The sequence below is a fragment of the Plasmodium cynomolgi genome, chromosome 6 (genome assembly GCF_000321355.1).
Source record: "Plasmodium cynomolgi strain B DNA, chromosome 6, whole genome shotgun sequence".
In the NCBI taxonomy this organism is placed as follows: domain Eukaryota; phylum Apicomplexa; class Aconoidasida; order Haemosporida; family Plasmodiidae; genus Plasmodium; species Plasmodium cynomolgi.
In genome coordinates this window covers 81,816-95,425 of record NC_020399.1, presented here as the reverse complement: position 1 = coordinate 95,425, position 13,610 = coordinate 81,816, and the positions used below count along the sequence as shown (strand labels likewise).

At 50.0% G+C, this 13,610-nt stretch overlaps 4 protein-coding genes across 4 annotated transcripts; 1 reads left to right on the top strand and 3 right to left on the bottom strand.

Annotated features, from left to right (window-relative positions):
- Positions 1-524: 524 nt before the first annotated feature.
- Positions 525-3,652, top strand: PCYB_061210 (hypothetical protein; the record flags this gene model as incomplete). Its single annotated transcript, XM_004221288.1, has 4 exons — positions 525-1,949; positions 2,523-3,147; positions 3,282-3,384; positions 3,541-3,652. The coding sequence occupies 4 exons, from the start codon at positions 525-527 to the stop codon at positions 3,650-3,652; spliced, it is 2,265 nt and encodes a 754-aa protein (XP_004221336.1).
- Positions 3,653-4,213: 561 nt separating this feature from the next.
- Positions 4,214-5,032, bottom strand: PCYB_061200 (hypothetical protein; the record flags this gene model as incomplete). Its single annotated transcript, XM_004221287.1, has 2 exons — positions 4,214-4,298; positions 4,356-5,032. Coding segments are annotated over 2 exons (759 nt in total), but the record flags the coding sequence as incomplete, so codon positions are not given.
- Positions 5,033-7,352: 2,320 nt separating this feature from the next.
- Positions 7,353-9,509, bottom strand: PCYB_061190 (hypothetical protein; the record flags this gene model as incomplete). The annotated part of the gene is made up of 2 exons (XM_004221286.1): positions 7,353-8,929; positions 9,134-9,509. The coding sequence occupies 2 exons, from the start codon at positions 9,507-9,509 to the stop codon at positions 7,353-7,355; spliced, it is 1,953 nt and encodes a 650-aa protein (XP_004221334.1).
- Positions 9,510-12,839: 3,330 nt separating this feature from the next.
- Positions 12,840-13,591, bottom strand: PCYB_061180 (hypothetical protein; the record flags this gene model as incomplete). The annotated part of the gene is made up of 3 exons (XM_004221285.1): positions 12,840-12,968; positions 13,162-13,290; positions 13,457-13,591. 3 exons carry the CDS (start codon positions 13,589-13,591, stop codon positions 12,840-12,842), a joined length of 393 nt encoding a protein of 130 aa, XP_004221333.1.
- Positions 13,592-13,610: the final 19 nt, after the last annotated feature.

Here is a 13,610-nt window from a genome sequence, read left to right as displayed (position 1 = left end):
GGCTGCGACGCAGCAACGCGGCAGCGCGGTGAAGTGCCGAAGGGGAACTCACCTCTCTTGTGGGTCGCATCCCGCGTTGCAGCCTTACCGCGTTGTCGATTTACTGCCTCCCCGCCTCCCCGCCTCCCCGCCTCCCCGCCTCCCCGCCTCCCCGCCTCACCACTTTGCCGCTTTTCCCCCCGATGTGGCCCCTGCGCAGAGTGGACCCCTGCAGGGGTAGCCGAAGGAGGTTCAGCAACACAGGAGAGTATTCGTCCAGCATGAGCCGCATCTTTAGCAAGCTGAATGAGAAGGTGCAGAAAAAGATGCAGGAGAAGGTGCAGGAGAAGCGGCAGAAAACGGTGCAGGAGAAGCGGCAGAAAACGGTGCAGGAGAAGCGGCAGAAAACGGTGCAGGAGAAGCCGAAGGAGAGGAGGCCCAACGGAGGGGGAGACAAGCCCCCCGAGGGAAACAATTGGGGACGTAGTGATGAAGGACTTGCCCCGGATGCTATTGGCAAACAGTTCGAAGGAGCAATAAATAAAATGGAACTGAGTAGAATGCTGGGAAGGGACCTCTCGTATTGCATGAATATCATATCAAAATTAGAGTACTTTAGGGGACACCCTTTTTGGGTGAGGGCATGCAACCGGTTTGTGAAGGGACAAATGGTGCACAGAATAAACAGCGAAAGTTATTTTATAATGGCTAACTCGTTAAGTAAGGTGGGTCTACTCTTTGGTAGTGATGTCCAGCAGGGAAAGGAGCACAGATCGGAACGATTGGCAGAAGAAGGGGTGGAATCTCCTTTGCGTAGTGCTTCCCCTTTTGGGTTCATCTCTTTCGATGGCCATGTTACAGTAGAGAGAGGAAATAAAAATACAATAGATCGAAAGAGATACCACCAAATATACAACGAAATAGCTTTCAGATTTCTCCTCAACTTGGAGACCATGAATTTGGATTGCATAAGCTGTGTATTAAATATGTTCGCTAAGCTGAATTTAAGAGAGTACAACCTGCTGGGTTATTACTTAGCTGATTATGTTGTGTTGGGAGAGTTGAGAAGGGATGAGAGGAAGGAGAGTACCTCTCAGGGGGAGACTCACTACCAATCAAATGGGAAGAAATCCACCAAAATGAGTAAAGTTAAAAGTTCTTCCAGTGATAGCGAAAGGACAACTTCACTCCATGTAGACCGACATAGCGTCTCCAAATTAGTAATAATTTTGCACTCTTTGGCTAAGTTGGGAGTGGTACATGTAGAGTTTCTCTCCTTCTGTTGTTTTATTTTTAGAAAGCATCTCATGATGTTGAACAGCTTAGACTTGTGCAATATTATGTATTCACTTGGCAAGCTGATCCCTTTGTGGAGTGGGAGTGGACGGAAGAAGCACGATCGGGTTAGTCTACTTAAAAGAGTTAGAAGCAAAGATTTCCGGTCTTATCTCGACACTGTAGTGAAGTGCACCGAGGTTTATGCACCCCGTTATGGAAGTACAACCGGTGTGAAAAATACGTATGAGTCACTTCTACGTAACAATGTTGAGAGACAACTGAATCAGTTGTGCAGTGAGATCGAAGAGGAGGTAGTTAAACTGCCGATGCAGATTGGCTCGTTGGTACAGAAGGAACATGTCCTGCGTAACTTCACAGCTCTGCAAATTTCATCTCTAACGCTTTCCATGGCAAAGTTGAAGCTGAACTTTTACGCCTCTTTTTACGCTTCCTTTTACGCTTCTTTTTATGCCTCTTTTTACGCCATCAATCGGAAGGTTCACCACCTGTGGAAGGACTTCTCCCTGCACAGCATCGCGGATTTCTTATTCGGAGTGAACGAGATGAACATCACAGATGAGCAGGTCACTCTGCTGTTGTGTTACCAGTTTGTACGTTTGGTTTATGCCAAGTATAGCTCGTCCTGCTTAATGAAGAGAGACGCTTTTTCGAAAAATCGCTTGAACAACATGGTCAGGCAGAATAGGGAACATACTTACTTTTTCGAAAGAACGAAAAGGAGAGTGCATTTTTTAGATGCAAAGGATTGCTCTCTGGTGGTTCGCATTTTCCAATCCCTGGCCAAGTCGGAGGTGCTGGTTGGGGGGTGCGCGGCTGCCTTGTCTGGCCCCCCGGGGGGGCCCTTTCCCTACGATGTGTGCGCGTGGGGTGGGCATAGCGGCAGTTCGAGTGTGAGCGGCAGTTTGAGTGTGAGCGGCAGTTTGAGTGTGAGCGGCAGTTTGAGTGTGAGCGGCAGTTTGAGTGTGAGCGGCAGTTTGAGTGTTAGCGGCAGTTTGAGTGGCAGTTCGAGTGGCAGTTCGAGTGGCAGTTCGAGTGACCAGCGGGGTGACAAGTTAGTTTACCCCCCCCGGGGGCACACTGGAGAAGACCCCCGTTCCTACGGAGAAGGCGTGGGAACAACCCCCCCCTGGGGAAAACTCAACGAGTACCCAAATGGGGAGAACCCAACCTTCAGCTCCTTTGAAGAAAATGCACATCTGATCAGGTGGCACACCATACGTACGTTGCACCACGTCATTTGGCAGCATTTGGATTTACTTCCCTTCGAGAGCAAGTGTATGTTGTGTTACTTTTCTCTGCACGTGCTCGACTTTATGTTTCCCATGGGAGGGGATGCACAGTTGGATGGTTATCCCAGTGGGGAGTCTGTTCCCCACAATGGTTTCTCATTTTGCCTGCACAGGTCAGGCAGAATGAAAGTCCCAGATTTCCCCGAGGAGATAATTTTATCCCAGATGGGAAGAAGCCTCTTCGCAAGGTTATTGTTTTACGTTTGGGAATCTATGGATCCTAATTCGCTTAGTGAAGTTACCATGCGACAGATTCATATCTGCATTTTGAGCTTTTACTTGGACATTATGGGGTTGGTGCCAACGCGGTGGGACTCCCCATCCGTGGAGAGGCTGCATAGAGGAGACGCTGGTGCTGCCTCCCTCCCAGGCGATATGCCCACTCCCGATTGTGTGACCTCATCGGAGGGGACCACCACGAATAAGTCACTGGAGGAGAAGAAGAAGAAGAAGCCACCTGTCAAGTGTCGTGACGACATATTTCTTTACTTCTCCTTGGGGAAGCTCCAGAAGTTGAACGCCTTTTTGGACCTGGCTAGGGTGCGAAGTTCCCAGCAGAAGGAGATGACCCTGACGTCGAGTGAGTCTGCCGCGTCCATCGATTCTACCGCGTCTACCGATTCTGCCGCGTCTACCGATTCTGCCGCGTCTACCGATTCTACCGCGTCTACCGCTTCCATCGCTCATACCCCTTCTACCCCGCCTCTACCTTAGGGACGCATGCCGAGGTGTATAACTGCCTGCGGAGGGTGGTCGAAGACCTGAACGGATCAGAAAAAAGGCGCGTGCTGCACAGCTCCGAGGTGATAGTTGGCCCGTTCGTACTGGTACCAAACAGGAGGGAGAAAAAAATGAAGATTAAGCGAGGGAATGCGAAAGATGAATTAATTAGTGAGGGCCCTCGTGTTGGCCATCCACCAAAACATGTTCCACGTGAATTTTCCATCCCCTTTTTTTTTTCCCCCCCTCGCAGGATTGTGTACTTGAAGCAGAGGAGTGGGAAGGAGGAAGAAGCATCCCCACCCAACATGACGCTGCTTTGGTATGATAAAATGGGAAGGTTAAAATGGCCAGTTGGAAAATGACTCAGCCGTAGCAGGATGATCAAATGGGAACATGGAGTTGTCCTCCTTCGTTGGATTAAATCACACCGTTGCAGTCTTCACTGTGTGGCCCAGGTGGAACTCCCCAAAAAGAAGGGGGCCCATCAAGAGGTACAAATGATTAGCAAAAGGGAAGTTAACATTTTATGAAAAACAGTTCAAAATGGCTAGCTATTCTGTGCACGGCAAGGAAAAAAAAAAAATAGCACACACAAAAGGGGGGGAGGAGAAGCATCAGACAGTTTGTGGTAGAGAGGGACAAACAATCGTACGAAAAGGGAGCGTCGCTTATGGAGTTAAAAAGTTAGGGAACAAGGACAAAGCGTGCCATCTAAGAATGGCATGCGTGTAAGTAAACCCACATGTATGTACACATGTACATGCGCATGCCTATGTTTGTGTTCTCCGTCGGGTTATGCATTCCCCCTTTTTACTTTATTTTTTATTTTATTTTTTATTTTTTTTGTCAAAGCCCAGTAGGAAGGCACCTTCGCCTGCCCCGCTTCGGTCGCGCCTTGTGCCCCTTCGTGCAAATAATAACACTGGAGTTATTCAACGCCTTTATGAATTCCTTTACGTTTTTCCGGTTGTCCTTTTGCTTCTCTCCTTCTTGATGGTCGTGACAGCGCTGCTGAGTGTGGGGAGCGGGGAGGAGGTTCCGCTTCGGAGCGGTCTTCCTCGTTACGTTTTGCTTCTTCCGTTTGGCACTCCGCAGGGGGGAAGCTCGCAGAGAAGGACGAGATGGAAGAGCCCTCTTAGCTCTGCTGTGTGTGCTGCCAACACTCCTGCCAACAGTATGGCCAACAGTCTTGCCAACGGTGCCGCGTGGACCCCTCGGAGAGATCCCTTTTTGTAGTGACCCCCTGGAGGGACTCGGTTGTGGACGAATGCTTTTGGCAGATTGGGCTGTACGTCTAGAAAGGCTCCTTAACTTCCTCCTGGAAATATCTACCCCCCTTTTAGAGAGAGGGGCTCCTTTCTTTGGGGCAGATTCATTCTGTCGTTTGTTAGTGGCACTGTCAGGGTGGGCTTCTTCTTCTTCTTCACCCGATGTCTTTGCATTTTTACTAGGTTTGGTAAGTGCTTGCTTTCCTCTCTGTGTGGATAAAAGAATTGACTTCTTTTTTCCTGGTGAGTTGCTCAGCATGGGCGCAATCACTGGGGGGCCTTCCATCACCTGATTTGTGTGTACAATCGGCATGAGGTTCAGTTTCGCTTCTACCTGAACGGGAACCACTTGGTTATCTCCACTGTGGTGAACCCCTTCCCAAGTGGTTAATTCATTCCCACCCTGGGGGCTCCGAAATGTGTACTCGGCGTTTTCCTCCTGCTTGTGTAGAACCCACTTTTTGCTGCATCTAGCTACACTGGTGATCCTTTTGCTGACTTCATTTTTGTGGAGTGTGCAAGGATTTTTTTTTTTTTTTTTCTACTTTTCTGTGTTCCTTTGAGGTGGGGAAAAACATGTGTGGTGCTTTGTAATTTTTTTTTTTTTCTTCTTTGCTTTGTATTCACCAGGGGTTGTTCCTTTGGCTAGCTGTCCTGTGGGTAGCTCCCCATCGTCTCTTATTTTCTGTGCAGTTGCGGTTCCCTCCTTGGCGAAGCTTTTCTTAAGTGGGGTTGGATCACTGTGCCTTTTTTTTCTACCCATTTGAGGTGTTACACTCCGTTTTGTGGTCCCTAGTGTGGGTTCACTCGCTACAGATTTGAGGCTGTTCCGTTTGCTCCCCGTCGTGTTGCGTTCTCCCCTCGGGAGGCGTCTCTCCATGTTGGTAGGGTTGTTTTGTCCTGCGATTGGCAGACCAGTGTGACCGCCCCCCACGGTAGTGGTAGTGGCAGAGGAAGCGGCAGCGACAGCGGTAGGGGCAGTGGCAGAGGAAGCGCAAGCGGCAGCGCAAGCGGCAGTCTTCTCCCCCCTGCGGTAACGCAGTAACTCATTTTTGCAGGCGTCCAACTTTTTTGCCAAGCTGATTAGTTGTATGTATTTCCTTTGGGTCATAAATGTAGGGGGTGTTGTCTTTAGATGTGCCGTCTTCGGGTGGGCCGTCTTTAGATGTGCCGTCTTCGGGTGGGCCGTCTTCAGGGGTGCCATCTTTGGGGGGGAGAGGGGGTCTTCTTTTATCCTTTTGGATGTACAGGATGCTGCTTTGCGTGGGGGAACTCCTTTATGTGCTGCCGTCACTCGTTGGTTTGGCACCTTGTGGAGTTCCCCTGCGTGAAGGGATAGCCCCAAATGGGGAATTAAGTGGCCCGAACAAGGGAGAAGTCCCCTTAAAAATTGTTGCGTAGCAATGGAGGGGATATGTGTGTGTTCCCTTTCACCCACACGTGATGATGGCGAGGTGAAACCTCTGCATGTTCATAGAGAAATGGGAGGGTCACACAAACAGTTTGCCAAAAATGGATGTTGTGTTGGTAAAATAGGCATGCATGAAGAGAAGCGGGGTGGTGAGGGTCGTCAACTCTTCCGCCTACAGAGTAGCGCGGCGCGTCAGACGAGCTGATTACTCAAAGTCGTTGCGATCATTTGGGGGGTTCCCATCCGGGTGTGATTCACCCGCAAGAGTGGAAATGTATCGTGTCGATTGTCCCTTTGTTGTGTCACTCCGCGGGGAAAAAAAAAAAAAAAAAAAACACACACATATGTTTGTGTGCATCAATACATATGCAAAACTACGCACAGTGGGGGACATCCTCATCGGCTATACACTTCGCAGCAAAAAAGGGGGGAAGCTAATTGGTGCATGTAGATCGCTCTGCAGGATGGAAGCCACAGAAAAAAAAAAAAAAAAAGGAACAAATGGGGAAAGGAATATGCCTTGAGTCGCGGCACATGCTAGACAGCTGCGTTTCTCCACCCTGTGGCGTGGGAGTACCGTGTACGGGCTCATACGTTGGTTCTTCTGCGTGCGCTCAGGGGGAACACGCACAATTGCTTCCTTCCAATGGCACCTCCCATGATATGACCTGACCTGATCTGATATGATATTATGTGTTATGATGTGACCTGATCTGATGATATGATATTTTTTTTTTTTTTTTTACCAAATTCTACTTACTAAAAAGCTTCTTCCATTCCCATGCAACTCGTGTGTGTTTTATCCGCCCCCCCTGCGCACGATGGGGAGGGATCCCCTGAATGATCTGTCCAATTTTTTTCTTTACAACGTTGCCTGCACAGAGTGAGGAGACAGCAGCTTATGCACACGACCATGCACTTTGCGAAAAGGAAAAAGGAACCTCTTCTCTCTCCCTTTCTGTCACGCACATTCGTCCTGGTGAAGACGTACTGAATGGTCTGTGGCCAATTCGATCGATGGGTAAACCTTAAAAAAAAAACTTCATGCCTTAACCTTGGTTTGGAAACCTTACCCTTTCTTGTTCACACATGCATGATGATACCCTGTGGGGAGAAATAACCAATCCGTTCTATTCACTCAAACTGGGAAGAAATACATCGCATGTCCGTTTCGACGAGGAGCTAAAAGGGTAAGTAAACGAACTGATCAGGGTTAATCGCTTTTCCACTCGCACATGGGAAGTATGGCCTTTTTTGTGTGTGTTTCCCTTGTGAATGGAAAAAAAAAAAACATATCACACAGAAGGGTCCTCCCAACCGTTGCGTCCGATTCGTAATAAAGATCACTTTTTTTCTTCTTTTTTTTTCTTTTTCTTTTTCTTTCTAATGGTTGTCGCTGCTCCCATTGGAGTCGTCATTCCCATTGGTTTGTTCCCCATGGGGGGTGGCACCCTCTTCGACATGATCTTCATTCTCAATTTTTGTTGCTTCATGGCTGGTCGATTTGGCCACGTCTGCCTTGACTTCCGAGGTGGATAAGTGTGTGGCCTCCTCCACCCCTGCGGGTCCCACGTCCTCCGGGGGAACACCGTCAGCCTGGTCGGTTTGCGCAGCCAGGTGGGCCTCCTCCTGCGAGGGGTTCTTCACCGAAAGGAGGCGAATTCGCATTTGGTTGCTTCCGCTTGGGGAGGCATTTTGGCCCCCACGTTGGTCCACTCTTTGGTCCACACTCTGCATCGCGCTTTCACTCACATCGCCGCCCACGTCCGAGGCTCCCTTGTCGGGCGCGGCCTTCAGTTTAGCGGTTGCGTTGGTGTTGGCGTTAGCGGTGGTGTTAGCGGCGGCGCTGGTGTTGGTGTTAGCGGTGGCGTTGGCGTTCTCGCCCGCTCGGCTCTTCTTCGATTTCTTCGATTTTTTATTCTTCCCCACAGTGTAGGGGTTGTAATCCTCGTCGTACTTTTGGGAATGCTTTCTACCAAAGGCTTTGATGGAGGAGCTATCTCCGTCATCGTCTTTGGTCTTCTCCATGTCGTATGGGTCAAGCTGGTGGGTGCTCCTGTTGTGGTTGGGCCTTGCATGGGCAGCCGTACCATGGGCAGCGGTACCATGTGCGGCGGTACCATGGGGAGCGCTACCAAGGATATCGTTTCCGTGCACATGGTTGACGAGCTGATCATGTGGGAAGCCACTCCTCTCATGGACGTTGTCCTGGTGGTCCCACTCGGACTGGGCGTTCCTGTTCCTACCCGTGTTGTGCATGTAAGGAGGCGACTCACCATTCATCTCCATTTCGACGAACAGCTTGTCATGCTGACTTTTTACACGATCGAAATCGGTTTTTATGAGGTAAGAGATCTGATTATTAATGCATATTTTTTCTTTCAGTAGAGCTATGCACTGTTCCCTATCGCTAATAATTTCTTTAAGAAGTTTTTCTAACTCCTCCTCTGTGTATATCTGTAAGGGTCTACACACTTGGCTCTTTGCTTCATCGTCTGTGTTTGCGATGGGCATGTGTTGGTTGCTGTTTTTTTTTTTGTACGTCTGGGAGGTAGGTAGGACGTCTCCGTTGTGCAAGGCCAGGTCAGCTTCGCGCTTCAGGGATGGGCTGGCCGGCTCCCCACACGGGTGATCAATCGGGAGAGCATTCGGGTGAGCATTCGGGTGAGCATTCGTGAGAGCATTCGTGAGAGCATTCGTGAGAGCAATCGGGTGTGCCTCGTGGTCTGCTACATTACGTGCTACACGGTCTGCCTCGTTTGGGGCTTCCCCTTTCTGCTCATCATCTGTTGGTACTTCCCGCTTAACCCCTTTTCGCTCGACGGGGCTTCTGCCCCCACTGTGCGTTTTTTCCTCCAAGTGGAGACCACCCCTGGGCGCATCTCGCGGGTTGCTTTTAGTACCTTCCTTTGAATACGCGGTGGTCTTTTTCCCGTCGGAGGTGGGATGGTGCGAGTTCCCTTCACGTTGGGCTGCTCTCCGCGAGGTGCTTTTTAAAGAGGACTCGCTGGCTGCGTCAGTGGGGTCATTGCGCTGCCAGTCATGGGATGTCTCTTCCACGGTAGGGTTATCACCTGCTGTGGGGTTACCACCCCCTACTGGGTTACCATCCCCTATTGGGTCACCACCCCCTGTTGGGCTTCTACCCCCTGTTGGGCCTCTACCCCCTGTTGGGTCCTCCCCCCCGGAGTGCTCCTCCTCCTTAACGCGCACTTGGCGCCCCCCCGACGAGTCCACGTCCCCCTCGTCACATCTCCCATTCAGTTGAGCGCACTCCGTCTCACAGTTCTGATTTTCGAACTCAAGCAGGAGCTCCTCATTCTGCATGCTCGATTGTCCAGTCAAGTAAGTACCCTGTCTATCAACTCGATTCTTTGTCAAATAATTCAAATTTTCTAAATAAATTTCCTCCTTCTCTTGGATCAGCTTGTTTATCTTATGTTCTTTGAAATCGAGTTCCTTCATTAGGAACAGTAGTCGGTGTAGGTAGCCCGTAATGTGAAGCACATTTTCCATGTATATTTGTGCAGAATCCGACATGGTGCTTCTCTGCCGGGGTGATTCATTCTTGGGGGAGCCGCGGTATGGCAGCGGTATGGCAGCGGTGTGGCAGCTGTGTGGCAGCGGTATGGCAGCCGTATGTCAGCCGCGTATCAGCTGTGTGTCAGCTGCGTATCAGCTGTGTGTCAGCGGGGTGGTGGTTTGTGCTCGGGTGCCTCTTTACTTTTCTTTTTTTTTTTTTTTTTTTCTTCCTTTATGGAACCGCACCCACGTGCTCCTCCTTCCGCGGGGAGCTCAGTCTCAACTTAGGCAGAAGCGCTACATATGCCTTCTTCACCGCGTGGGACGCACCAGCGTTGTTGTCCCACAGGTGGGGGAAGCAACATGCAACAGAGCAGCATGCAATAGAGCAACATGCAATAGGCTTCTCCCCTGCGGTTCTATCGTGGAGCGATGAGGCACACCGAATGAGACACTCCAGGTTGGGCACGCCAAATAGCTTTAGCTAAATCCAGGGCACGTGACATCTGAGGAGCGATCTCAAGTGAAGGCCAATTGCAGCCAAGTACAGCCACGTGCAGCCAAGTACAGCGCAGACGGGGGAGGTGGACAGTAGCGAGCCTTCCCCACCGCGTAGTGTTCCCCTAAGTTGTATGTTCAGCGTTGCACTTCCTGTGTGTGCATGCTGCTTCTACTGGGTGGGCCGGGGTACCCTTAGGCATGCTCTTTCATGTTGTAAATGGGGGAGGCGGCGGTTTTGCAAAAGTGTTGACATAGAACCCTTTTTTGGGCTTCTTTCGCCCTTCTTTCGCCTTTTTTTCGGCTCTTTTGGGTTCCTTTTGGCTCTTTTGGGCTCCTTTGGGCTTTTTTTTTCCTCTTTGGGGCTTTTTCCCTTCTATGCTGCCCCCAACTCTGTTATCCCCGTTCAGACGTGGTGCAATATTTTTGGTGAGAAAAAAAAAGGTTCGCTTGCTTTATCGTCTTAAAACCATCCTTGAACACAGCACCAAATTGTCAAGCCAGCGTGGCGGCCACGGTGATAATGGAGGTTCCGCTTGGGTTGCTCGCACATAGGTGTGTCCCATGCGTGCGGAGGAAACGGGGGGAGGGGAAGTTGCATATATGTTAAGCTTCTGAGGAGTGTACTTTGGAAGGTAGCTTTGTTTGGGCCTTGGGGTGGCGGCGTGGTCAGCACTACGGACAGCATGGAAGTCACCGTACACCCCTTTCTCCGACGTGCTTGCGTGCGCGGGGAGTTCCTTGGCCACTGAACCGTTCAATGTAAGCGGGATGGGGTCTACCTACAACTGTGGCGTGGATTCAGTCTGCTCAGACATGCGATGAATGGAGTTATGTGCGTGGGTATGTGTCGCAGTTCATCCACGTCCTTGGATGCGCTGCGCTGTGCAGCTCAGGTTGACAGGGAAGGAGTTGCAACGGGGAATAACTCGCCTGGTAAGCCCGTTTGAGGCATGCGCTTTGGCTAGCTTGTGGGAAGGTGGTGGGGGGGAGGCGGATTATCTGTTACGCGGCTAAACTGGTAGAGGCGGTCACGCTGCTATGCGGCCGTGCATGCGCGCGCAAAATCGCAGATGGCTTAAAAAAAAAAAAAAAAAAACATCATTTGTTAAGGTCGTAAAAAAGGGGAGGTGGGGCCTTCTTCACTTTTGTTCGAACAGGATCTACGGAAAAAAAAAAAAAGAGCGCAAAGCAGCTTAGCACAGCAGAGCATAGCGTAGCACAGGGTACAGTAAACCCTCGCAGGGACTGGCAGCGTTAGCATGCATGGGTACATCCTAACATCGGTAAATCGGTACATCGCTAACGTGAGTGCCATTAGGACCTTCGCACGGAAGTACGCCTGGAGAGCTGCAGTGTTGTGTCAAACGCATGTTTGTTTCTCTCTTTTTGGAAAGAAGCGGAGCTGCCTTTGTGCAATTGTAAAAAAAAAAGGGAGTTCCCCTTTTTTCTGAAAGTTGAGTTATTTTAACAGATATAAAGGGAAAAAAAAAAAAAAAAAAGTCAAAGTCAAAGGGTGAGAGGTGGGAGAAGAGTAGCACTAAGAGGAAAGGAATGACGAAGCATCCTCCTTTTGTTTATCCTTCGTAACTTTCACCCGATGAGTCATCCTTAAAAATAATTTGACAAGCCTGGAGAGCGTGTTCTTCCCTTTTGGGAACCACCCTCCACCCATAAGGGGAGACCTCAAAAAGAGGGGGAAACCAAACGCAGCTAAATTCAGCCCCAAGCGAAGTTCCTTTCGTTGCAAAGTTTGAGGTGGACAACAGAGGAAGAAGGAGATCTCCTACCCCCTTGAACAATTTCTTCTTTTTTTTTCTTCCGTTTTAGCAGGTTGGGTCTGGAGAAGAAAGCTCGTTTGTGCCACGTCTGCCAGCAGGGGGGAAGCTGCTTTAGTGGGAGCGGCTTGGTGGGAGCGGCTTGGTGGGTGCAGTTTGGTTTTTTTTTTTCCCCCCCTGAGAGGCACAACAGATGAAGGGAATTCCCACCGTTAGGAGGACTACATGGCATCTCCACTGCTTCTGCTATGCTGCACTCTGTGTGTTTATGTGAAGGGATTGAAAAGCTCCCTTGTGAGGGATGGATGAAGCCTCCGCCCCCTTGTGTGCTCTTCCTTTACAGCTGCGAGGGGAAGAGGTGGCAGTCCCCACAGAGGGAAGAAGCCACCCAATTGGAGTGAGCATGCAGGAGAGAACTGTGGGAAGGCACCCAATTGGAGTGAGCAGACAGGACATAACTGAGGGATCCAATTTTATTTTTTTTACATCTGTGTTGGTTTTGTTAGTATTGAATGGGGCCACCTTCTCTCCATCGGTTCTCCCTCCGCCCATAGTCTGGGGGAAGAGACCTGACACATGCAGAAAGGACTAGTATTCGTTGGGGTGCAGATCTGGAGTCACCTCCACAATGGGAAAACAAAGAAGAGAGCACAGAACTGTTTGTCGAATCAGCAACACGGTTGAAAGGAGTTTTGTGAAAATGGGATGTGTATGGTGTAGTCTCGTTTTTACGTTAATTACAAAAATGGGGAAGTGGGGGGGTGAAAAAAAAAAAATAAAATAAAAACATCCATCGTGATGTGTGAGCACATGGGTGTGTGTACATATGGATACAGCGATGTGGCGGTGTAACGAATGGGAAGAGACAAAACGGAAGGGGAATCGAAAAAGGGGAAGTTTCTTTCGTTTAATTTTATCGTATTTTTTTTTTTGTTCCACGTTGGTGGTTTTATATTCAGACGAACGATGGGGAAACACACACGGCGAACGATGGTGCAGTTATACTTGCGATGAATTGGAGGAGTGGGAAAATAAAAAAAAAAAAAAGAACACACAGTCCTGAGTGGGAGCACTAGATAACCTGAGAGAGCTTCTGCGAGACGGTGTTCAGGTCAATCGTTTCTTTGTTCTCAGGGTTGGCTATCTTGAGGAGGAGATCCAGGTCTTTATCTGTGAGTCTCGTGTCCAGCGCTTTCATTACCTGCGAGGGGGGGGAGAGATGTGTTTTTATGTGTTGTAGAGCGGTGGGCGCAGTGTGGGGGCAACGTGGAGCCTCACACATGGGCAGACATACAAGCCGCCAGCACACAAGCCGCCAGCACACAAGCTGCTAACACAGAAGCTGCTATTCACGCGATACGGGCTCGACGATGCAGCGCGGCTTGGGGACTCACCCCGACGAAGTTATGAACTTTGATCTGCACGCTGGAGTTCTTCTCGCTCAAGCCACGGACATGCTTGAAGGGGTCCTCGTGGTTGTAGTGCTTGTTCGCCAGGTTCAGCCAGAATTCCATGTCGACCATCTGAGGGGGGGCAGCAAATTAGCATATTAGCGGATTAGCGGATTGGCATATTAGCGGATTAGCGGATTGGCATATTAGCGGGTCAGCAGATTGGCTGATTATCGGAGGAAGTGCCCGTTTGCGTGTGTGTAGGGGGGCTGCTGTGCTTCGTTGCGGCGGTGCTTACCACGGGGAGCTCAGCCTTTTCCTCAGCGGAGAGGATAATCCCAAAGGAATGCATCAGCTCGTAAAACTGGTGCAGCTCCATTTTGTCGTTACACGAGCTGAACAGGATGAAGGCCTCGCGAAATTTGTCCTCCATTTTGCGTTGGTGAAGAGGC